This window comes from Myotis yumanensis, unplaced genomic scaffold (genome assembly GCF_028538775.1).
Source record: "Myotis yumanensis isolate MYYU_CA2020_CCGP unplaced genomic scaffold, mMyoYum1.0.hap1 SCAF_1, whole genome shotgun sequence".
Lineage (NCBI taxonomy): Eukaryota > Metazoa > Chordata > Mammalia > Chiroptera > Vespertilionidae > Myotis > Myotis yumanensis.
The window spans coordinates 169038138-169057233 of record NW_027223752.1 but is presented as its reverse complement, the minus strand read 5'-3'; the positions used below and the strand labels follow the sequence as shown (position 1 = coordinate 169057233).

At 39.2% G+C, this 19096-nt stretch overlaps 1 protein-coding gene across 2 annotated transcripts in view; it reads left to right on the top strand.

Moving 5' to 3' along the window:
- Nucleotides 1–19096, top strand: part of USP6NL (USP6 N-terminal like) — a 192752-nt gene that overhangs the window by 152236 nt on the left and 21420 nt on the right. For both annotated transcript variants that reach the window (XM_070391828.1, XM_070391827.1), the window contains exons 8-14: nucleotides 347–456; nucleotides 2702–2750; nucleotides 4320–4440; nucleotides 8452–8546; nucleotides 9389–9454; nucleotides 9547–9646; nucleotides 12699–12851. In XM_070391828.1, coding sequence (XP_070247929.1) covers nucleotides 347–456; nucleotides 2702–2750; nucleotides 4320–4440; nucleotides 8452–8546; nucleotides 9389–9454; nucleotides 9547–9646; nucleotides 12699–12851 — 694 coding nt within the window. The remainder of the gene's footprint in view (nucleotides 1–346; nucleotides 457–2701; nucleotides 2751–4319; nucleotides 4441–8451; nucleotides 8547–9388; nucleotides 9455–9546; nucleotides 9647–12698; nucleotides 12852–19096) is intronic.

The window sequence follows — 19096 nt, the reverse complement described above, 5'->3', positions numbered from 1 at the left end:
CCAGGTCTGACTGCTGAAAGCATGTATCTGGGTATTTTTTAGCTTCTATAATTGCAACATTGTTTTTTAGAGAGCAGCTCACAGGCCGGCAAGGCAGGCGGGGAACCTTGGCTTCCTCCATCACTGGAGCAAGCAAGCCTCCTGTTCGCTTCAGCTGCCTGGCTGCCGGTCGCCATCTTGGTTGGCAGTTAATTTGCATATCACCCTAATTAGCCAATGGGAAGCGTGTCGGAGGTACGGTTAATTACCATGTTTGTCTGTTATTAGATAGGATTTGTCATAGACTTTTCAAAAGCTGATTTTCATAAAAATGTGCTTTTATTCCCCCCCTTTTTTTCCTCTTCAGAAATTAAAACTCAGAGCACGTGGTTGTTCACCTGATATCAGACAAATAGACCTTGATGTCAACCGCACGTTTAGGGACCATATTATGTTTAGAGACAGATACGGTGTTAAGTAAGTAAAGTTTGATATCATGCATTGTAAATAGCCTTTGTAAGTAGTCTGAATCAAAATCTTTATTAACTTAAAATGTGAGTGTTAGAATGCCTCCTAAAGACTAATCTTCATTCAGGTTCTGAAATTTTACACTTTGCAGATCATTTGGTTCATGTTGTGTGAAACTTAGGTTCAAAGTTAACTTAAACTTTTAAATTTTTTACATAGTTGGTGCTATAAAATTGTTAAAGAATCATTTTATGATGTGTGAATTCTTAAAAATATGGCACTTTATTAAAAGTCTTAGAAAAGAAATGATAGATTGTGTTGCTTTTCGAGAACTGTGTCAGTGATAAATATATCCCTATAACTATGACCTCATATGGAGATGAAACTAAAAAAACTTTAGTTAGATGAATGAATGAAATGACTATGACAATTATGAATGAAAGGTATAGTTTTGCTGACCTCTATATTGGTTAGGGTTCAACCAGAGAAACAGAAACCAATAAAAGATATACAGGTTGTCCCCAAAAATGTATATACACTTTAACAGCTGATAGTTCAATTTTGAAAATGAAATGTATTTTAATAAACACTGCCTTTATAATTATTCAAACTGTGTGTATATATTTTGGGGGGACACACTATATATTAAAGAGAATTATTGTGAGGAATTGGCTTACACAGTTTTGGGGCTGACTAGGCAGGTCTGAGGTCCAAAGGGCAGACTGGGACTCTTGGGCATGAGCTGAAGCTGTTGACACAGGAGGAATTTCCTCTTCAGAGAAGCCACAGATCTGCTCTTACAGCCTTTTAGCTGATTGAATCAGGCCCACCCAGACTATCTAGGATGATCTGCTCTACTTAAAGTCAACCAATTATAGGTTTCAACCACATCTGCAAAATACCTTCTTTATAGCAACACCTATTGTAGTCTCACCATGTTGACAAAGTTGACCATCACAGTCAACCCTTGTCAGTTTAATTTCCATATAAAGACAATAACAAAGTTATACCTTGCCCTGACTGCTTATGACTGAATATGTTAACTCTTTCCCCGAAAAGGATGTCTGTTTACTGTTCTGCTTTAATATTCTATCAGCTAATTACTATGATATAAAATTAACTGTTGTTACTATATCTCATACGGTGACAAGAAAAAAGAGAAGGAAGAAAAAATATTTTTAACATATACAAACATATACCAAAATAAGAAAAATATACTAATTTATAATCTTTATTTCTGCGATTGGGCATATGGTCTGAGCTGGTTTATAACTCTTTCCACTATCCAGTCCCTAATTCCTTTTCCCTCAGCAAGTACCTCCGCTGGCTGTGGTTATGCACCTGGTGAGGTGACCTAAACCTTTACTCCTGAAAGGTCTCGACCATTAGCAACCCATCCTGAATTGGATTGTTGTAGTTTGCTATTGACTTGAATCACAAGTTTTGGTAATGCTAACATCCTAAATGTCCTATATTTTAGACATACTCTTCCTCATGTCCATTATGTAGTAGCAACTCAAATTCCCCTCAATAATCAGGATCAGTCATCCCAGCCACTTTTTTGCCTTTTGATTCAGAGGCAAGAGGAGCCCAAAGTATCTGGGTGGCAGTCTCAAATTCCAGTTCAGTGGAATCGTTGTGTTTCCTGGTAGAAGCCTTCCTCTCTTTGGAACTAAGACCTCTGGACTGCCAGAGAGCCTAAGGTTGATGAGAAGGGAAACAAACATTTTGCTAGTAAAATACCAGAGATAATAGTGGGTGGAGCCCTTCCCACTTCCACCCCTTCAGGCTTGGACCCCTGGATCCTGGCTATGGAAGACGGCACCATATATTGCAGGCTGATTTAAAGCATATACAACCTCCTGGAAGACATTGCTCAGCCTTACAGTTTTGTACACCTAGCTGACTGGCACTGTAACTGAGGCCATTCCATGGCTCTGTAGGTTCAGTTGCTTCCATGGGGATGATTTTATAGTGAGAATAGTTCAGTGAAAGAAGGCAACGAATTTAAGTAATTGTGAAGCCTATTGTGTTTTTTGGCATAAATTCTTTCTATCAAAATGAATGTTATCTAACTCAAATTTATACCATATAGAAATTGTTAAAATTTGAGCTTGGGATCATTTCTTTATTATATTAGTAATTTTATGTGGATTATCTGTTTTCAGTCAACCTATTTTTTTAAGTTTGTAATTTTTAAAATGTGTGAAATAACTAGGTTGTGTTCAATATGAATTTTTCCCCCCACTTCTAGGCAACAGTCCCTGTTCCATGTTCTTGCTGCATATTCTATTTATAATACGGTAAGTTGGAGCATGCCTGCCTGTAGCTCTTTGGGGAGTATTCTGAGGAACAGGAGAATCTTTCCGCACTCCCTTCCTAACAAGGCCCTTTGGGCTGAGTTTCTTCATGTCAGAACTAGATGGTCTCCACAGCCTTTGATCTCTGCGGATCTCTTCAGGGCTCCTTACAATGACCCTGGGTCTAGAGCAAAGCCGATTTGGAAATGGGAAAAATCACAGCATATCAGTGAATCTCACTTTTCCCCTCTTTCTCCAGCCTGTTTGTTTTATTATTTTTGTGTTGTTGTTTGTTTTAATTTTAAGCAAACAGGACTGGGAATGACCAGCGGTAGAAGGACAGGAAGTTGATAGCTAGATTAATTTTTGCTTTGCACTTTATCCATTCAGTACTGCCTGTGCCTACTTGCTATTCCAAAGAGCAGGCTAAGACTAACCTTTCTGGTAATGGAACATGTTGTTCTTAAAAGGTATTTATCATTCTGGGGGGGAGATAATAATTTTAGGCAAGATCAATTAAGGTTGAGCCTAATTTGGATGTTAAGTAAATGCTTGTTGACTAGGTTTTAGGCAGGACAGCCTTAGACCTTGAGATATGTCATTTTTATTATGATGAAAACCTTTAAGTTGCAAGGGACAGAAATCCCAAACTAGGACAAGTTTAAAAGAAGTTTATTAAAGGGACTTCTCATAGAAATGAAGCAGTAGTTGGACCTCCTGGGGGTTGAAGCTGGTGGGAAGCCATCGGTGAGAAAGAGCTATACTTTTTCTCTCTTCCTCTTGAGCTGACTCTGATTACCTCTATAAACTGATTATTCCAGTATTTCTCTCTCCAGTTGCTTTCTTTGCCTACTTATCAGTTTTTCCATGGCTAAAATTGCATCCACAGACTCACCGTAACCACTCTATTCAAGGACATACTACCATCTGGTTACAGTCTCTGGCTTCATTCAGATTTCCTGGAAAGAGTTTGTGATTAGCCAGTGCAGCCAATTAATTGTTCCCCTGAGGTCAGATGTCCTCTTCTGCTCCATCAGCTTTGGTTCATGTACATCTACGGCCACTTGATGAGCAGGGGACATGGGGAGAGTGGTCAGTTCTCAGAGAAGGGGCACAGGCTGCAAATGTGTGTACATAAAGGTCCAGAAATCTAGAGAAGGCCAGACAGTGAATTGGGAACTGTAGGAGGAGAGAGATTTGCCAGCATGTGAGCAAAGAGGAGGAATATCGAGCTGAGAATCATACATAAAAAAGAAAAACAAACAACTGCTAGTGCTCTTTACAGAAGGTATATCAGTATTGAACAGTATTACCCCAGAGTATATTGTTGGCATTTTAAAAAAATTAGATTCAGACTTTGTTCATACCTCTACATTTATTCTTGAACACAATTTTATTCTTTCATAGTATGTGGCTCAGTACTATGAAGATGTTAATATTTTTCTGTGGAATTGCTCATTCAAGAATGTATTTATGCATTTTCTGATTATTTTATAGGTCAGTTTTATATGTGCATATGCTTGTAATTTGATCTTAAAACCCCCAGTTTCTTTGTTCTCATTTGCTCTTCAGGAAGTTGGATACTGTCAGGGGATGAGCCAGATCACAGCTTTACTCCTTATGTATATGAATGAAGAAGATGCCTTCTGGGCCCTGGTCAAACTCTTCTCAGGCCCCAAACATGCCATGCATGGTAAGAAAGCCCCATAGTTATCCTATCTAATAAAGAGGGAATATGCTGATTGACCCTCATGGGGGTCAATTAGATGATGGCACCCACAGCCAATAAGGAGGGAATATATTAATTGACTGCCCCACCTCGAAAAGATGGTGGCACCCACAGCCACAAGATGGCCGCCAGGGGAGGGAAGTTGTGGGTGACTAGGCCAGCAGGGGAGGGTAGTCAGGGGTGACTGGGCTGGCAGGGGATGGCAATTGGGGGGGACCAGGCCAGCAGGGGAGGGCAGTTGGGGGCGACTAGGCCGGCAGGGGAGGGCAGTTGGGGGCAACCAGGCCTGCAGGGGAGGGAAGTTGGGGGCGATCGGGCCAGCAGGGGAGGGCATTTGGGTGCGATCATATGGCAGGGGAGCAGTTAGGCGTTAATCAGGATGCCAGGGGAGTGGCTAGGCGGTAATCAGGCTGGCAGGCAGAGCGGTTAGGGGCAATCAGGCAGGCGAGTGGTTGGGAGCCAACAGTCCCAGACTGTGAGAGGGATGTCCCCCGAGGGGTCCCAAATTGGAGAGGGTGCAGGCTGGGCTGAGGGACGACCCTCCCTCCCCCAGTGCATGAATTTCATGCACCGGGTCTCTCGTCATAAATAATAAGCAAGGGAGAGTGAAAGAAGGTAAATTAAAGCACAAACTTTGGAAGATGCTTGGAAGAGTTAAGTACAAAAACTTACTGTCTGGGGGCTTATTCGGTTAATTAGTGTTTGTTACTAATTTTTTATTTCACTCTTCTTTATTGAACTCTTCTAATTTTTTTCTGTTCACATTTATATTCCTTTGTGTTTACCCCAGAGTATATTGTTGGCATTTAAAAATTCTTTTTTTTAATTGCCTCTCCAATCAGAATAAACTAATTTATGTTTGGAGGAATTTAGAAAAGCTGTATTACTGGGAGAAATAAAAGATGCCTTTTGATCAAAACTTTTAAATAGTCATACAATTATCATCATTTCAGTGAACTGTTTATTATTGACTGGATATTGTGATATATAACTCTTTTTCAAAGAATAGTGATTGAAAAATGGTGCTTAAAGTGTTTAACCATTTGAGTCCCAAGCAGCGCAATTGCGCTGCTTGGTATTTCTCGACATAAAATAAAACAAGCGCTATCACGCTGTTTGGGTCTTCTTGTACTCATTTAGAGAAAGCGCGGTTGCGCTGTTTGGGATTCTTCGACAGTGTTTTTTCAATACCCCCTGCGACTGAAACGAATCGTATGTTTTCTCGACATAAAATCTCAGCAGCGCGATTGCGCTGCTTGGGACTCAAACGGTTAAAGAAAAGGTACATAAGAACTAAGTAGTTTTGTAACAAGTGTATGTTCTAGTTTTTTCAGCTGTAAAATTGATTCCATTTTACATAAAAGGTTGGTAACACATTCTGGATACTTTTTTTTTAAGTTAGAAGATTGATTTTAATAACCATGTCCTTTTCTTTGCGAAGCATATGCAATGAATTTTATTTAAGAATTTGGATTCCAACTTATCTTGGAAATAAAAGTGACATATGTCCCAAATAGTGCAAAATTATTTTCCCAGTGCCATTCATGTGATAATACCAAATAAAAGCAAAATCTAACACCAATCACTACAAGAATGGGTCATGTAAGTTCTGTTGGTGAATATTTAAACCTATATTCTGGGGAACCTGCCACATGTTTAAAGTGACATTTTAACATGACCTTCCATAGTTCACAGTTTATTAAATCTCACATGACTTCCCATAGTTTATAGTTTATTAAATCTCACATTCTTACTATGTGGTTGGCTGGGGTGTATTTTGTATGTGTGTGTACATGCACATGTGCACTCATGTGTGTTAGCATTTGGCTATTTCCTTCAGTGTCCCTTGTGTATTTTTAAAAGATAAATACTATATTTATGGCAACTGTTTCTGGACACTCTGCACCCCATGAACAGACTCCAAAAGTCTGACATATTACATTGAACTGCCATTCAATAGCATGATTTAAAAAGCATCTTGAAGGAAAAATAACTGCCTGTCAGTCTTTATTTTGCTTTACCATGGGATGGTGTTGCTGATATATGTTGAAATACAGTGGAATGTTATAATTTAAGTATACATAAATATGTAGAAGACTGCCCTATTTTAGAAAAGTTATTTTTTTGCATTTCATATATGGAAGTATCATTTATAAGTATGTACAATAAAGTGAGAGCTGAAGAAATGAGATTTAAAATATCAAGTCTGGGATATCACTGAAAAGTGAAGGAATATTAGGTATCTTTGCTAGTACTTGTTATTGAAGGGCAGTACTTTTAAAATACAGACTTCTTGAGATTCTTCCAGTTTCCATCACTATCAAATTGACCATGAAAGTGGCACAGACAGAGATAGGGATTTTTTAATGAAATCATTTCACTGGAAAATATTACTAGGGAAGTAATAGAATCTCTGTGGAAATTTTTACACACACCTTAGAAAACAGAATTAGTTATGAAATAGCCTTTCCCCAGAATATATAAAGCAGTGTTTCCCAAAAGTGTGTGAGGAACATAGTTTTACTTTGGGAAACAGATGTTTTGTGGGGTAAAAACGGTTTCAAGATCAAATAAGTCTGGGAGACTGAGTTAAGCAAAGAAAAATGTTTCTGTAGTCTATAAAACAACTGAGAAACTTTAAGAAGCTCATACATCAGGAATATCTAGGGAGGGCATATGTAACACACAGTGTTTGCCCTGGATTCTTTTTTCAAAAACAATATTAACATCTTTCAAAGTTACATACCCAGGTTGTTAAATACAAAATGGAAAAATTGTGAATCCATTAAGTGTATATCCTTTTTAATGGAATGTGTGGAATATCTGAAAGAAAACTTGTGAATAAAAATAGATGTAAGGTTCCATGAATTAAATACACAAAATTAATACTGACTATTTACAATTAGTTGCCATCTAGAAATTTTATACATTACTAGAGGCCCAGTGCACAAAATTTGTACACTGGTAGGATCTCTAGCAGCTGGCGGCAACCAGCTGGGGCCTCCCTCCCTTCCCCCAGCTGCCTGCCACAAGCCAGGGCCTTCCTCCCTTCCCCCAGCCAGCCCCACCCCCTGGTCAAACTCTCAGTTGAGGGGATAATTTGTATACTATGGTTTTATTTATTTATTTATTTTTTATTTTTAAATATATTTTATTGATTTTTTTACAGAGAGGAAGGGAGAGAGATAGAGAGTTAGAAACATCGATGAGAGAGAAACATCGATCAGCTGCCTCCTGCACATCTCCCACTGGGGATGTGCCCACAACCCAGGTTCATGCCCTTGACCGGAATCGAACCCGGGACCCCCCAGTCCGCAGGCCGACGACACTCCATCCACTGAGCCAAACCGGTTTCGGCATAATTTGTATACTATGGTTTTATTATATAGGGTATTGTATAATCAGTTGGGATAAAATTCCATTTTTGATATAACATTGATCACATAGTACCAATGTTTTTATCTGCTGTTAAATATCACTTATAAAAAGATTAAAAGTGCTAAAAACTTTGGAAGCATGATACTAATTAAATTGTTAAGAGTAAATCTTGAAAAAGTAATGAAATATTTGTTGTGTAATATATTAACAGTAAAACAAAATGATAAGAAATCAGAGTTAGAATAACCTATAAAAATTTGCACATTAAAGATATAGCCCAATACTTTAAGAGAACAAATAATCTTGATAAATGACTTCAGTTTTCATTTTTTCTTAGCTTCTTCGTTTTCCTTTTAATTCAGAAATATTCTGTTCACTGGTTATAGGAGATCTTTAAAAAACAAATACTGTGCTACAGGGTTTTATTAATCAAAGCTCATACACAATTATTTTTTTGGTGGGGAGGAAAAATATTTTGGTAACTACTGGATTTATTTTTTGTTATTGACAGTTAAAAATGAAAAAAAGATTGTATTTTAAAATAGGAACCTTTATTGGTCTTATTTAAGAAATATTATTTTTATGTTTGTATTCTAGGTTTTTTTGTCCATGGTTTTCCTAAACTCTTGAGGTTTCAAGAACATCATGAAAAAATACTGAATAAATTTCTGTCCAAGCTTAAGCAACACTTGGTAGGTAGACGTGACATTGACTTAAACCCATTTACACCAAGAATAAAGCTAGCAGAATTGAGTGCAGCCTTTGGTCCCAATTACCTTATCAATTTATGTTGTTGTCCATTTCATTTAGTATGCAGTTATAATTCCCAATTGTTTAAAGAACATGGGTTTGTGAAATTTAATATTGATCAACTATCACAGCCCTCACTCAAACTTCTTTGAAGCTATGATATTTCAGTAATTTTGAAGGCATTTTTTAAAAAGATTTTTATTGATATTTTAGAGAGAAAGAAAGGGAGAGGGAGAGATAGAAACATCAATATGAGTGAAACATTGATTGGCTGCCTCCTGCACGCCCCCTAGGAGGGATTGAAATGGCAACCTGGGCATATGCCTTTATCGGGAATCAAACCACTAATCTTTCAGTAAACGAGATGATACCCAACCAACTAAGCCACACTGGCCAGGGCTTGAAGGTGTTTTTATTGCACAAAAAATATTTTAAAGGTCATATAAACTCATCCTTAGTGAACCATATATATGATCTATGATAAAAAACAGTAGTTTAGTAAAGCAAAGGTACTTCACTATAAACTATATTAAAGAGAATCAAAATGTTGTGTTACAATCCTGTCATAAGAAGCATTTGATTTTCAAAAGTAAAAAATGAGAGAGGAGAGGAAACAAAAAGAGAAAAAATAGATATCCTCCAGCAACATGAAAAAAGATTTGTAATGAAATGGTTTTATGTGTAGCTTTGACAGCCAACCCCCTATAGCTTTTGTAACTTTTAGTGTTATATGTCATGTTTTGTTTGCTACAATCCAGAAATTATGAAGTCTCTGTTTTTTCAGGATTCTCAAGAAATCTACACAAGTTTTTACACAATGAAATGGTTTTTTCAATGTTTCCTTGATCGTGTGAGTATTTCTTTATAAAACCCAATCATGAAATTATAAATATAAGACAGGGCAAACTATTAATCTTATTTCTTTATTGTTTTTAATTATAGACTCCCTTTACGCTAAACCTCAGAATATGGGATATCTACATCTTTGAAGGAGAACGAGTTCTTACTGCTATGTCTTATACAATCTTAAAATTACACAAAAGTAAGAAAATGTTTAACTATAAAGATTTCACAAAAATCTAGTCATGTTTTAACTCTGAGTTCTCATTTCCTACTCAACTTCATTTTCTTTTAGTAGAGATTTTTAAAAATTCCTGAAAATCAGTGAACAAATTATCTTCAGTTGATAATTTACTTTCATTGGTTCTTATGAAGAAGTTTACTTAATTGCAAAGGTCTTTGATTCTTTTCTCTATATCAGTTTCATTTTCATACTTAAACAGAAGAATGCAATGTGCTGCTTTTGCTAATAATACTAATAATCTTATTAAGTATTTGTTTTCACTGGGACCCTGTTCTTTTCATCAGTCTGAATCTCAGCTTTGTAATAAGAGAGGAGGGAGACCAAAGAAACCAGGCGCCTTAGTCTAAAGGTCTAGAGAGGATATTTTCCATTACTGTTTCTTTTATCCAGGAAGAAAAGCATCCAGCTCCTAGGTGTAGACAAGAGATGGGGACACTCTAGCTCATCTATCTGCTTGGCTGCGTTGTGGCCTCTGGGGCAAGCATGGCCTAAATGCAACAAGGCTTTAAAAAGTCTGCAGTTGCAATATTTTTAGGGCTCAGTAAATTTGATGTGCTATGCCTTGTTTAAAATCAAGAAATGAGAGTTTTTCTTCATAAAATGAAGAACCTTATTCATCTTAATGTCTCAATTCAACCTTAAAAATTATGACTCCTTTTGTAACTTGGGGAGAAGAGAATCACTGAAAGCTTTAGAATTGCATGTGCACTTCTAATTAGGCCATACAACATAGTTTTATGTTCATTGTATTCACTCTCATATGTTGTTTTCAAATATTCATCTGTTTAGCTTCCCAACTAAATTATAATCTAACTAGGGGCCCAGTGCATGAATTCGTGCACCTTAAAAGGAACTGTGGGCCGCAAGGCTGCGGTGGGCACAAGGGCAGGTCTCCGCCCATCCTCTGTGCCTCCACCTGGCCCTTTCTGCCGTAGTTCCCTGCCCCCTGTCTGCTGGCAGCCCCGCTCCTGCTTCTGCCACTCCCACAAGCTGACAGTGTCAGCCCTGATTGCACCCGCTGACGGCATGGAGCAATTGGGGCTGATGCCAGCAGCGGGTGCAAGAGGGGCCAGCACCAGCAGCAGGTGCGAGTGGTGGATGCTGCCCCAATTGCCCCTCAGGAGCAGGGGGAGGTGGAGAAGCCCTGAGGGGCAGTCAGGGCCAGCAGCTGCTGCTCGCACCTGCTGATGGTGCCTAGCAATCGGGGCCAGCAGCAGGTTTGAGCGGGGCCGGGGCCGGCACCGGCAGCAGATGCAAGTACCGGGTGGGACCAAGGTGCACAGGAGCAAGGAATTTTCAGTAACCAGCAGAGACTCGCCCCGATGATAGTGACGGTGCTCCACCTTGGTTTGGTGCCCCTGCTCACCTGCTCCACTATCCTGCTGCAGCCAACACCCCGCCATGTTCCACGCTCTGCAGCCTGCTGCTGATGCCTGCCATGTTCCGCGTGTACCCTCTGGTGGTCAGTGCACATCATAGCAACCAGTTCAGTTTATTTACATATTAGCTTTTTATTATAAAGGATTGAGTACTTGAGGTCATGTTTTGTAGTTTTTCCCACGCTGTGCTTAGCATTGTTCTAAGCAGACGTTAGATACTTTAATATAAGATTGTTTGTTTGCTTACCTGAAAAGCGTAAACTTCATGAGCACCAGATTATCCAAACTTTAGACGGGAATGAAAATCCCCTTTAAAATCACATTTGTATTATTTACTCTGAAAGAAAAGGATTCAGAAGTGTTGTGGTTTTGTTTCTCTTACACCCAGAACCTTACTCCCCCAACACACAAACCACAGTCTATAATTTTACTGTTTCCCTCAGGGCTTCTCCACCTCCCCCTGCTCCTGAGGGGCAATTGGGGCAGCACCCACTACTCGCACCTGCTGCTGGTGCTGGTCCCTCTTGCACCTGCTGCTGGCACCACAGAGGAACAATGTCTCAATAGTGTTAAAGCAACTGGGAAATAACCTAGAGAAAATGTTGGGAGCTTCAACTAACTATTGGTTAAGGGCCCAGACACAGTTTTTGAAGCTTTATATGGCAGTGAATGAACTTCCTGTAAGTCTTTGAGCTTTCTCTTCCTAAGAAAATATACACAGTAGCAGACAGACTTCTTTCCACTGGGCCCCTAGTTAGATTATAATTTAGTTGGGAAGCTAAACAGATGAATCATTTTAGAACAACATATGAGAGTGAATACAATGAACATAAAACTATGTTGTATGGCCTAATTAGAAGTGCACATGCAACTATAGACATGGACCATCCTTGCCCCACAGGTTCACCACACAGTGGGTTTAACAGTAAGAAAAAGAGAAAAAAGAAACTACTTAGGTGCCCAATATTAAAAATTATAGTACATTCACACAGTTAGTAATAATGATGGTGTACAGTTATACTTGTTGAAATAAGGGATATCTGTGATATAGATTATTGAGTGGGGGGGAAACAAGGTGGCGTTATTTACTTTTTAAATTGATATACATGTATACACATCTTATAGGGCAGTTGCTATGGGATCTTAGTTCATTTTTACTTTGTTTTATATCTGTAATTTGAGTTTTCTCCTATAAAATTAATTTCATAAGTAGAAATATAAGTAAAATTAGTCCATATTTTTTTGAAATTCTGAAACAGTAAAATTATAGACCTAAAAGTGAGTTTGGAGCTCCATGTCAATAAAACAGAAAGATCTCATGTCATCGTAGGTGGTCTATGTCTCTTGTATCTAAGAAGCTCTTGCTCTGGATTAATATGAATGCCTAGGTATGGTTATTATTAAACCAATAAGAAGGTGTTTAGTAGTATTCAGTTCCTCATCCCCCACACTAAGAGTACCTGCTTTTCTCTGTGACTGTTTTGTCATACTGAATCTCAGTGATATTCGCAATACCATATTTAATTTGTTTGTTGTGCCCCTTTAAAAAAAATACTACACCAGAATAGAATACATTATCTTCTCAACCTAAAGTAGCTGTTGACATAGTATTTTATTTTGTCTTTTCTTAGAACATTTAATGAAATTGTCTATGGAAGAACTTGTAGAATTTCTTCAGGAGACCTTGGCAAAAGACTTTTTCTTTGAAGATGACTTTGTAATAGATCAACTTCAGATTTCTATGGCAGAACTAAAGCGGGCAAAATTAGACCTTCCAGAACCTGGTAAGAAATATCCAAACACTTTATCCAAATCATAATTATAATTGGGAAATACGGCACAGTTAACACGGGCCATTTCTGTTTCAAACATAATTATTATACATGCTTGTGATGATGTACTGTAAATCAGTGTTTTACCAGCTGTTTATGACTTTATTTTAAGAAAAAGCAAATAAATGTATTAATTAAATCTGCATTTCCTAATAGAATAACTGTACTATCCCTACTTAAATTTAGCAAGTTTGGTTGACAAGTAATATTATTCAACATAAATAACCATATAGCTTTAAAATAACATAACAATAAGCTCTTTTTTACTTTCATCATTTCAATTTATGAAACCATATGCAATTACAGAGCAAGTAAAGGTCCTATTTTATAGAAGAGGAAACTGATACTAAAATGCTTATAAATGAAGCTACAGGACCAGCAGAAAGCATTATTCACAATAGAGTCCAAGTTTTCTGACTATTAATCCAGGGCTCTTTGCAGTGTACTACACTGTAAGATGATATATTTTATTTACTTACTAGAGGCCCAATGCACAAAATTTGTGCAAGGGGCTTAGCCCCTGCCGCTACCACGCCTGCCTCTGCCTCAGCCCCCCCCACCGCTGTGACTTCATCTGGAAGGTTGTTTAGTCTAATTAGCATATTACACTTCTATTATTATAGATTTCAAGACATCTTCTAGTACCTCCTATTGGGTTTCCTGCTAGGTGCTATGAGGGATGAACAACTGAAAAGAAAGACATGCTTCTTGTTTTGAGGGTACACACAGGAGAGATGGGATTTACACAAAGATAAATAGATTGTGAAGGGGTAATAATAGAGCTAAATAAATACAGTGGGGCCTTGACTTGTGAGTTTAATTCGTTCTGTGACGGAGCTCATAACTTGAATTACTCGTATGTCAAATCACTGTGACGTTCGCTGCGCCAACTAGCGATGGGGTGTCTGAAGCTGGCTCATAACCCGAATTTTTTTGATCTTGCAACTCAAAGCCAAAAATCGGCTGAGAGACGGCTCGTATCTCAAAAAAACTCGTTAGTCGGGACACTCGTAAGTCAAGGCCCCACTGTATAGGATACATGGGGAAGGATCCGAGGAAGGGGAATGGAGGATGAGTGGGAAGAACAAAGGAAATGTAGAACTATCACAGTAGGAATAACTTTAAGAGTTTTGACTAGGTAATACTTGACAATAAGTTATTCTGCCCTTTCCTTTCCTTACCTTTGTTGCATGGATGGGTGTGGGAAGGGAGCCGGGAAGTGGAAGACCATGGTGATAGATGAAAAGTAAATGTGGTCAGTTATGTAAGACCTCAGGTGCAGTTGGATTTAGCATTTCCAATCAATGTGACCCATACTTGGATGTCTCCTTGGATGTGTGTGTACAGAAAAAGCAGAAATATATTCATGAACAAGCATATCTTTTCGCCTTTGGTGAAAACCAAGATGCTCTGCTTTTAGTTATTAAAGGGGTCTAATCATTAGTGTTTCTCTGAAGTTTGTCTGGGTCATCAGGGTTCAGTGGAAAACAAAACATTACAACAGTAATTGAGTGTGGGCACAGAAACCATCACCTTTTCTAAGTGAGGTCAGTCCTCTCTTGTTCAGTATGATAATGTCCAATTTCTACTGATTCTTCCTTGTAGCAGGAATGCATTTGGAACACAATTACTAACTACATCCTTGCTACTTTAATATTTATTTTTAAGTATCTTGGCTACTTTTTAAAAAGAGTTTAAGGCAAGTTTTAGTAAAAGTAATATAGAGAAAAATGCATAGAGTAGAACTGTCTAAACACGGAAATGAAATATCAAAATCTATGTAATTCAGCAGCTAATCTTTATTGAATACTTACTGTGTTCCACCTACTACATGGACTATCTCAATTATTCCCTAAACATAACTTAAAAGGAAGTATTTGTCTTCATTTTACACATGAGGAATCTTGCAGTCCTTTCTAAGATCTCCTTACTAGGAAATGGTAGAATGGGGATGGAGAGTGGGACAGGGGGTTAAGGGAGAGCTATAGATAAATAAGACCAGAAACATTGGCTCTGTTTTGCTCTGATCATGCTGGCAGTTAAGGTTGAACATGGTCAGGTAGCTGTGCACTTTCTACTACAACAATCTCTCTTTCACCTATACGTCTACAACATTTCCTTTTGGACTTTTTGCCTTGAAGCCTGCCTATTGTTACCTCTTTACATTTTGTAAGCTAAAATGGAACATTAAAATAATTAGATGAACATTATAACAAGAAATTTTAGTATCACATCTATAGTTTTTTTTCTAATCTTTATTGTTTAAAGTATTACATATGGTATTACATATGTCTCCTTTTCCCCCCATTGACCTCTCCCTGGCCACTTCCACCCCCCAGCACATGCCCTCACCTCCATAGTGTCTGTGTCCATTGGTTATGCTTGTATGCATGCATACAAGTCCTTTGGTTGATCTCTTACCATTCCCTCTCCCCGCCTTCCCTCTGAAGTTTGACAGTCTGTTGGATACTTCTCTGTCTCTATGTATTTGTGTGTGTGTGTGTGTTGTTATTTTCCTGGTTTTGGAAATTAACAAAAACAATTTAAACAGTTTAAAAACAGCGAAAATCTTCTCGGAAGTCTGTGAGTTTTAAAGTTGACATAATTACAAAAGTAAGACACAGATGTTATAAAAAAACTAGGGGCCCAGTGCATGAATTTGTGCACTTTGAAAGGAACTGTGGGCCACGAGGCTATGGTAGGCACAGGGGCGGGTCTCAGCCCATCCTCCGTGCTCCTGCCCAGCCCCTCCTGCTGTGGCCTTTCCTCCCCTCATTCCCTGTCTGCCGGCAGCCCCACTCTGGCTGCTGCCGCTTCCCTCTGCTGATGGCGCTGGGCCCTGCTTGCACTTGCTGACACGCCTGATGGTCCACACACATCATAGCGACCGGTTGTTCCGCCATTTGGTCTATTTGTATATTAGCCTTTTATTATTTAGGATTCAAGCCATGCCAAATATGCAGGGTAAAACATTACAGTTCTCCATTCACCAATGCAACTTTTCATCATCAGTAACTTGGTGGGTATCAGTCCACATTCTTTTCTATATTGTCATATAAAGGCATCACACTTCTTAGTGTTGTTATACTTATTTGAAAACTAAAGGCAAGGTGCACGAAATTCGTGCACGGGGTGGAGTGGGGGGCAGCGTCCCTCAGCCTGGCCTGCACCTTCTCCAATCCGGGACCCCTTGGGGGATGTCCGACTGCTAGTTTAAACCGGCAGTCGGACATCCCTTTTGCAATCCAGGACCGGTGGCTCCTAACCGCTCACATGACTGCCTGCCCTAACCACTCTGCTTGATCCCCCTAACTGCTCTCCCCTGCCAGCCTGATCGCCCCTAACCGCCTCTGCCTCGGCCTCACCACCGTGGCTTTGTCCAGAAGGATGTCCAGAAGACGTGTGGTCTAATTAGGATATTACCCTTTTATTAGTATAGATCAGTGATGGCGAACCTATGAGACGCGTGTCAGAGGTGACACGCAAACTCATTTTTTTGGTTGATTTTTCTTTGTTAAATGGCATTTAAATATATAAAATAAATATCAAAAATATAAGTCTTTGTTTTACTATGGTTGCAAATATAAAAAAATTTCTATATGTGACACGGGACCAGAGTTAAGTTAGGGTTTTTCAAAATGCTGACACGCCGAGCTCAAAAGGTTTGCCATCACTGGTATAGATGGTTAAAATGAAATGTTGCATAAGGTAAGATTTAATTGCTTACTCTTATTCTGACTGATTTGTATTCTGTAATTACTTCCTTCTAAACATCCCTTGAAATTTCTGACTACAATATTAATGATGGAAGCAGCAGTAGGTAATATAGTAGAAAGAGCCTCAAATTCTACAACAAAAATCCTAGATTATGGGATTTACTAGCTTCACAGTGGTATGACTAAATCATTTAATTTTCTTTTGTTTGTTTCTGAGATTTTTTTATTTTTGTGATTCTGTAATTCTCTTAACAAAAAAATAAGATTTTCTTTTAGAAAGTAATTGAGCACTTCATAAATAACCAAGAATGCAAAATTTAGAAAATTTTTAGCTAAAGGAATCATATGGCAAAAATAAATGTAATTTCTAATCGGAAGAGTTCAATATTGACTATAGCTTTATATTATGGTACAATGTTACCTAGAATCATTTCACTATGATCTTTTTTTTTTTAACTTTTTAAAAAAATTTTCTTTATTGATTAAGGTATTACATATGTGTCTTTATCCCCCCCTTTTCTCCCACCCCCTCGCTCATGGCCTCACCCCCCTGGTGTCTGTGTCCATTGCTTATGCTTATATGCATGCAAGTCCTTTGGTTGATCTCTCCCCCTTACCCTCACCCTCCCCTACCTTCCCTCTGAGGTTTGATGGCCTATCAATGCTTCTCTGTCTCTGGGTCTGTTTTTGTTCATCAGTTTATGTTGTTCATTATATTCCACAAATGAGTGAGATCATGTGATATTTATATTTCTCCCACTGGCTTATTTCATTTACCATAATGCTCTCCAGGTCCATCCATGTTGTTGCAAATGGTAAGAGTTCTTTCTTTTTTACAGCAGCATAGTATTCCATTGTGTAGATGTACCACAGATTTTTAATCCACTCATCTGCTGATGGGCACTTAGGCTGTTTCCAAATCTTAGTTATTGTAAATTGTGCTGCCATGAACATAGGGGTGCATATATCCTTTCTGATTGGTGTTTCTGATTTCTTGGGACATAGTCCTAGAAGTGAGATTACTGGATCAAATGGGAGTTCCATTTTTAATTTTTTGAAGAAACTCCATACTGTTCTCCACAGTGGCTGCAATGGTCTGCATTCCCACTAGCAGTGCACGAGGGTTCCTTTTTCTCCACATCCTCGCCAGCACTTTTCATTTGTTGATTTGTTGATGATAGCCATTTTGACAGGTGTGAGATGGTATCACATTGTCGTTTTGATTTGCATCTCAGATGATTAGTGACTTTGAGCATCTATACTAATAAAAGAATAATATACTAATTAGACCGGGAGACCTTCTGGACGAACTTCCGGACAAAGCTGTGGCTGCAAGGGCCGAGGCAAGCGGCCAAGGCTGTGAAGGCCCATCACAGAGACCCAGCTGGGTGGGCAGGGCCTCCCTGTGGGCGGGGATCAATGGTGAGCCCAGGCCTGGTGGGAAGGGCCTCCCTCTGCTCTGTGATTGATCCCTGAGGGCAGGGATCAATGGCAGAGCCCAGGCCTGGTGGGCAGGGCCTCCCTGTGGGCAGGGATTAATGGCAGAGCCCAGGCCAGGTGGGAAGGGCCTCCCTCTGCGGGGTATTGATCTGGGGGCTCCGTGATCCATTGCCCCACAAAGGAAGGCCCAGGCCACCTGCCAGCGACACTGTGGGAGAGGGGCTGGGCCTGCCAGCTATCTTTCCACAGAGGGAGACCCAGGCCAGCCAAGGATGGCACCCCATGCCTTTTGCCCGAAGAGGGAGGCAACCGGTGGTGGAGTGGGGGCGACGTCACACAGATGGCAAGCAGTGGCAGCCTCGGGTGGGGCCAGCTTCTGGCAGCCATGGGAAGGAAAACCCCAATAGGCCCTTTCCCCCACCAGCCCTGCCCCCGCTCCCACTCCTGACCCTGACAGTAGGGAGGAGGTACTGTTTTACCCACAGCGTCCACAGGAATTACTGCAAATTTACTTCTCGGTGGAAGAACCTTTCATTCCCAATATAAATTACCAATTCCATTAAATGAAACTTCAATTTCTAGACTCGATATGAAGAGAGAAGTTGCTAAAACTATTAAAAAGGTCAAACTTCTCATTATTGATGAATGCACCATGGCATCCAGTCATGCTATAAACGCCGTAGACAGATTACTAAGAGAAATTATGAATTTGAATGTTGCATTTGGTGGGAAAGTTCTCCTTATTGGAGGGGATTTTCTACAATGTCTCAGTATTGTGCTGCTGCTATGTGATCAGCCATAGTACAAACGAGTTTAAAGTACTGTAGTGGTTGGGGATGTTTCAGAAAGTTGTCTCTTAAAACAAATATGAGATCAGAGAATTCTGCTTATAGTGAATGGTTAGTAAAACTTGGAAATGGCAAACTTGCTAGCAGTTTTCATTTAGGAATGGATATTATTGAAATCCCCTGTGAAATGATTTGTAACAGATCTATTATTGAAGCTACCTTTGGAAATACATATCTGTAGATAATATTAAAA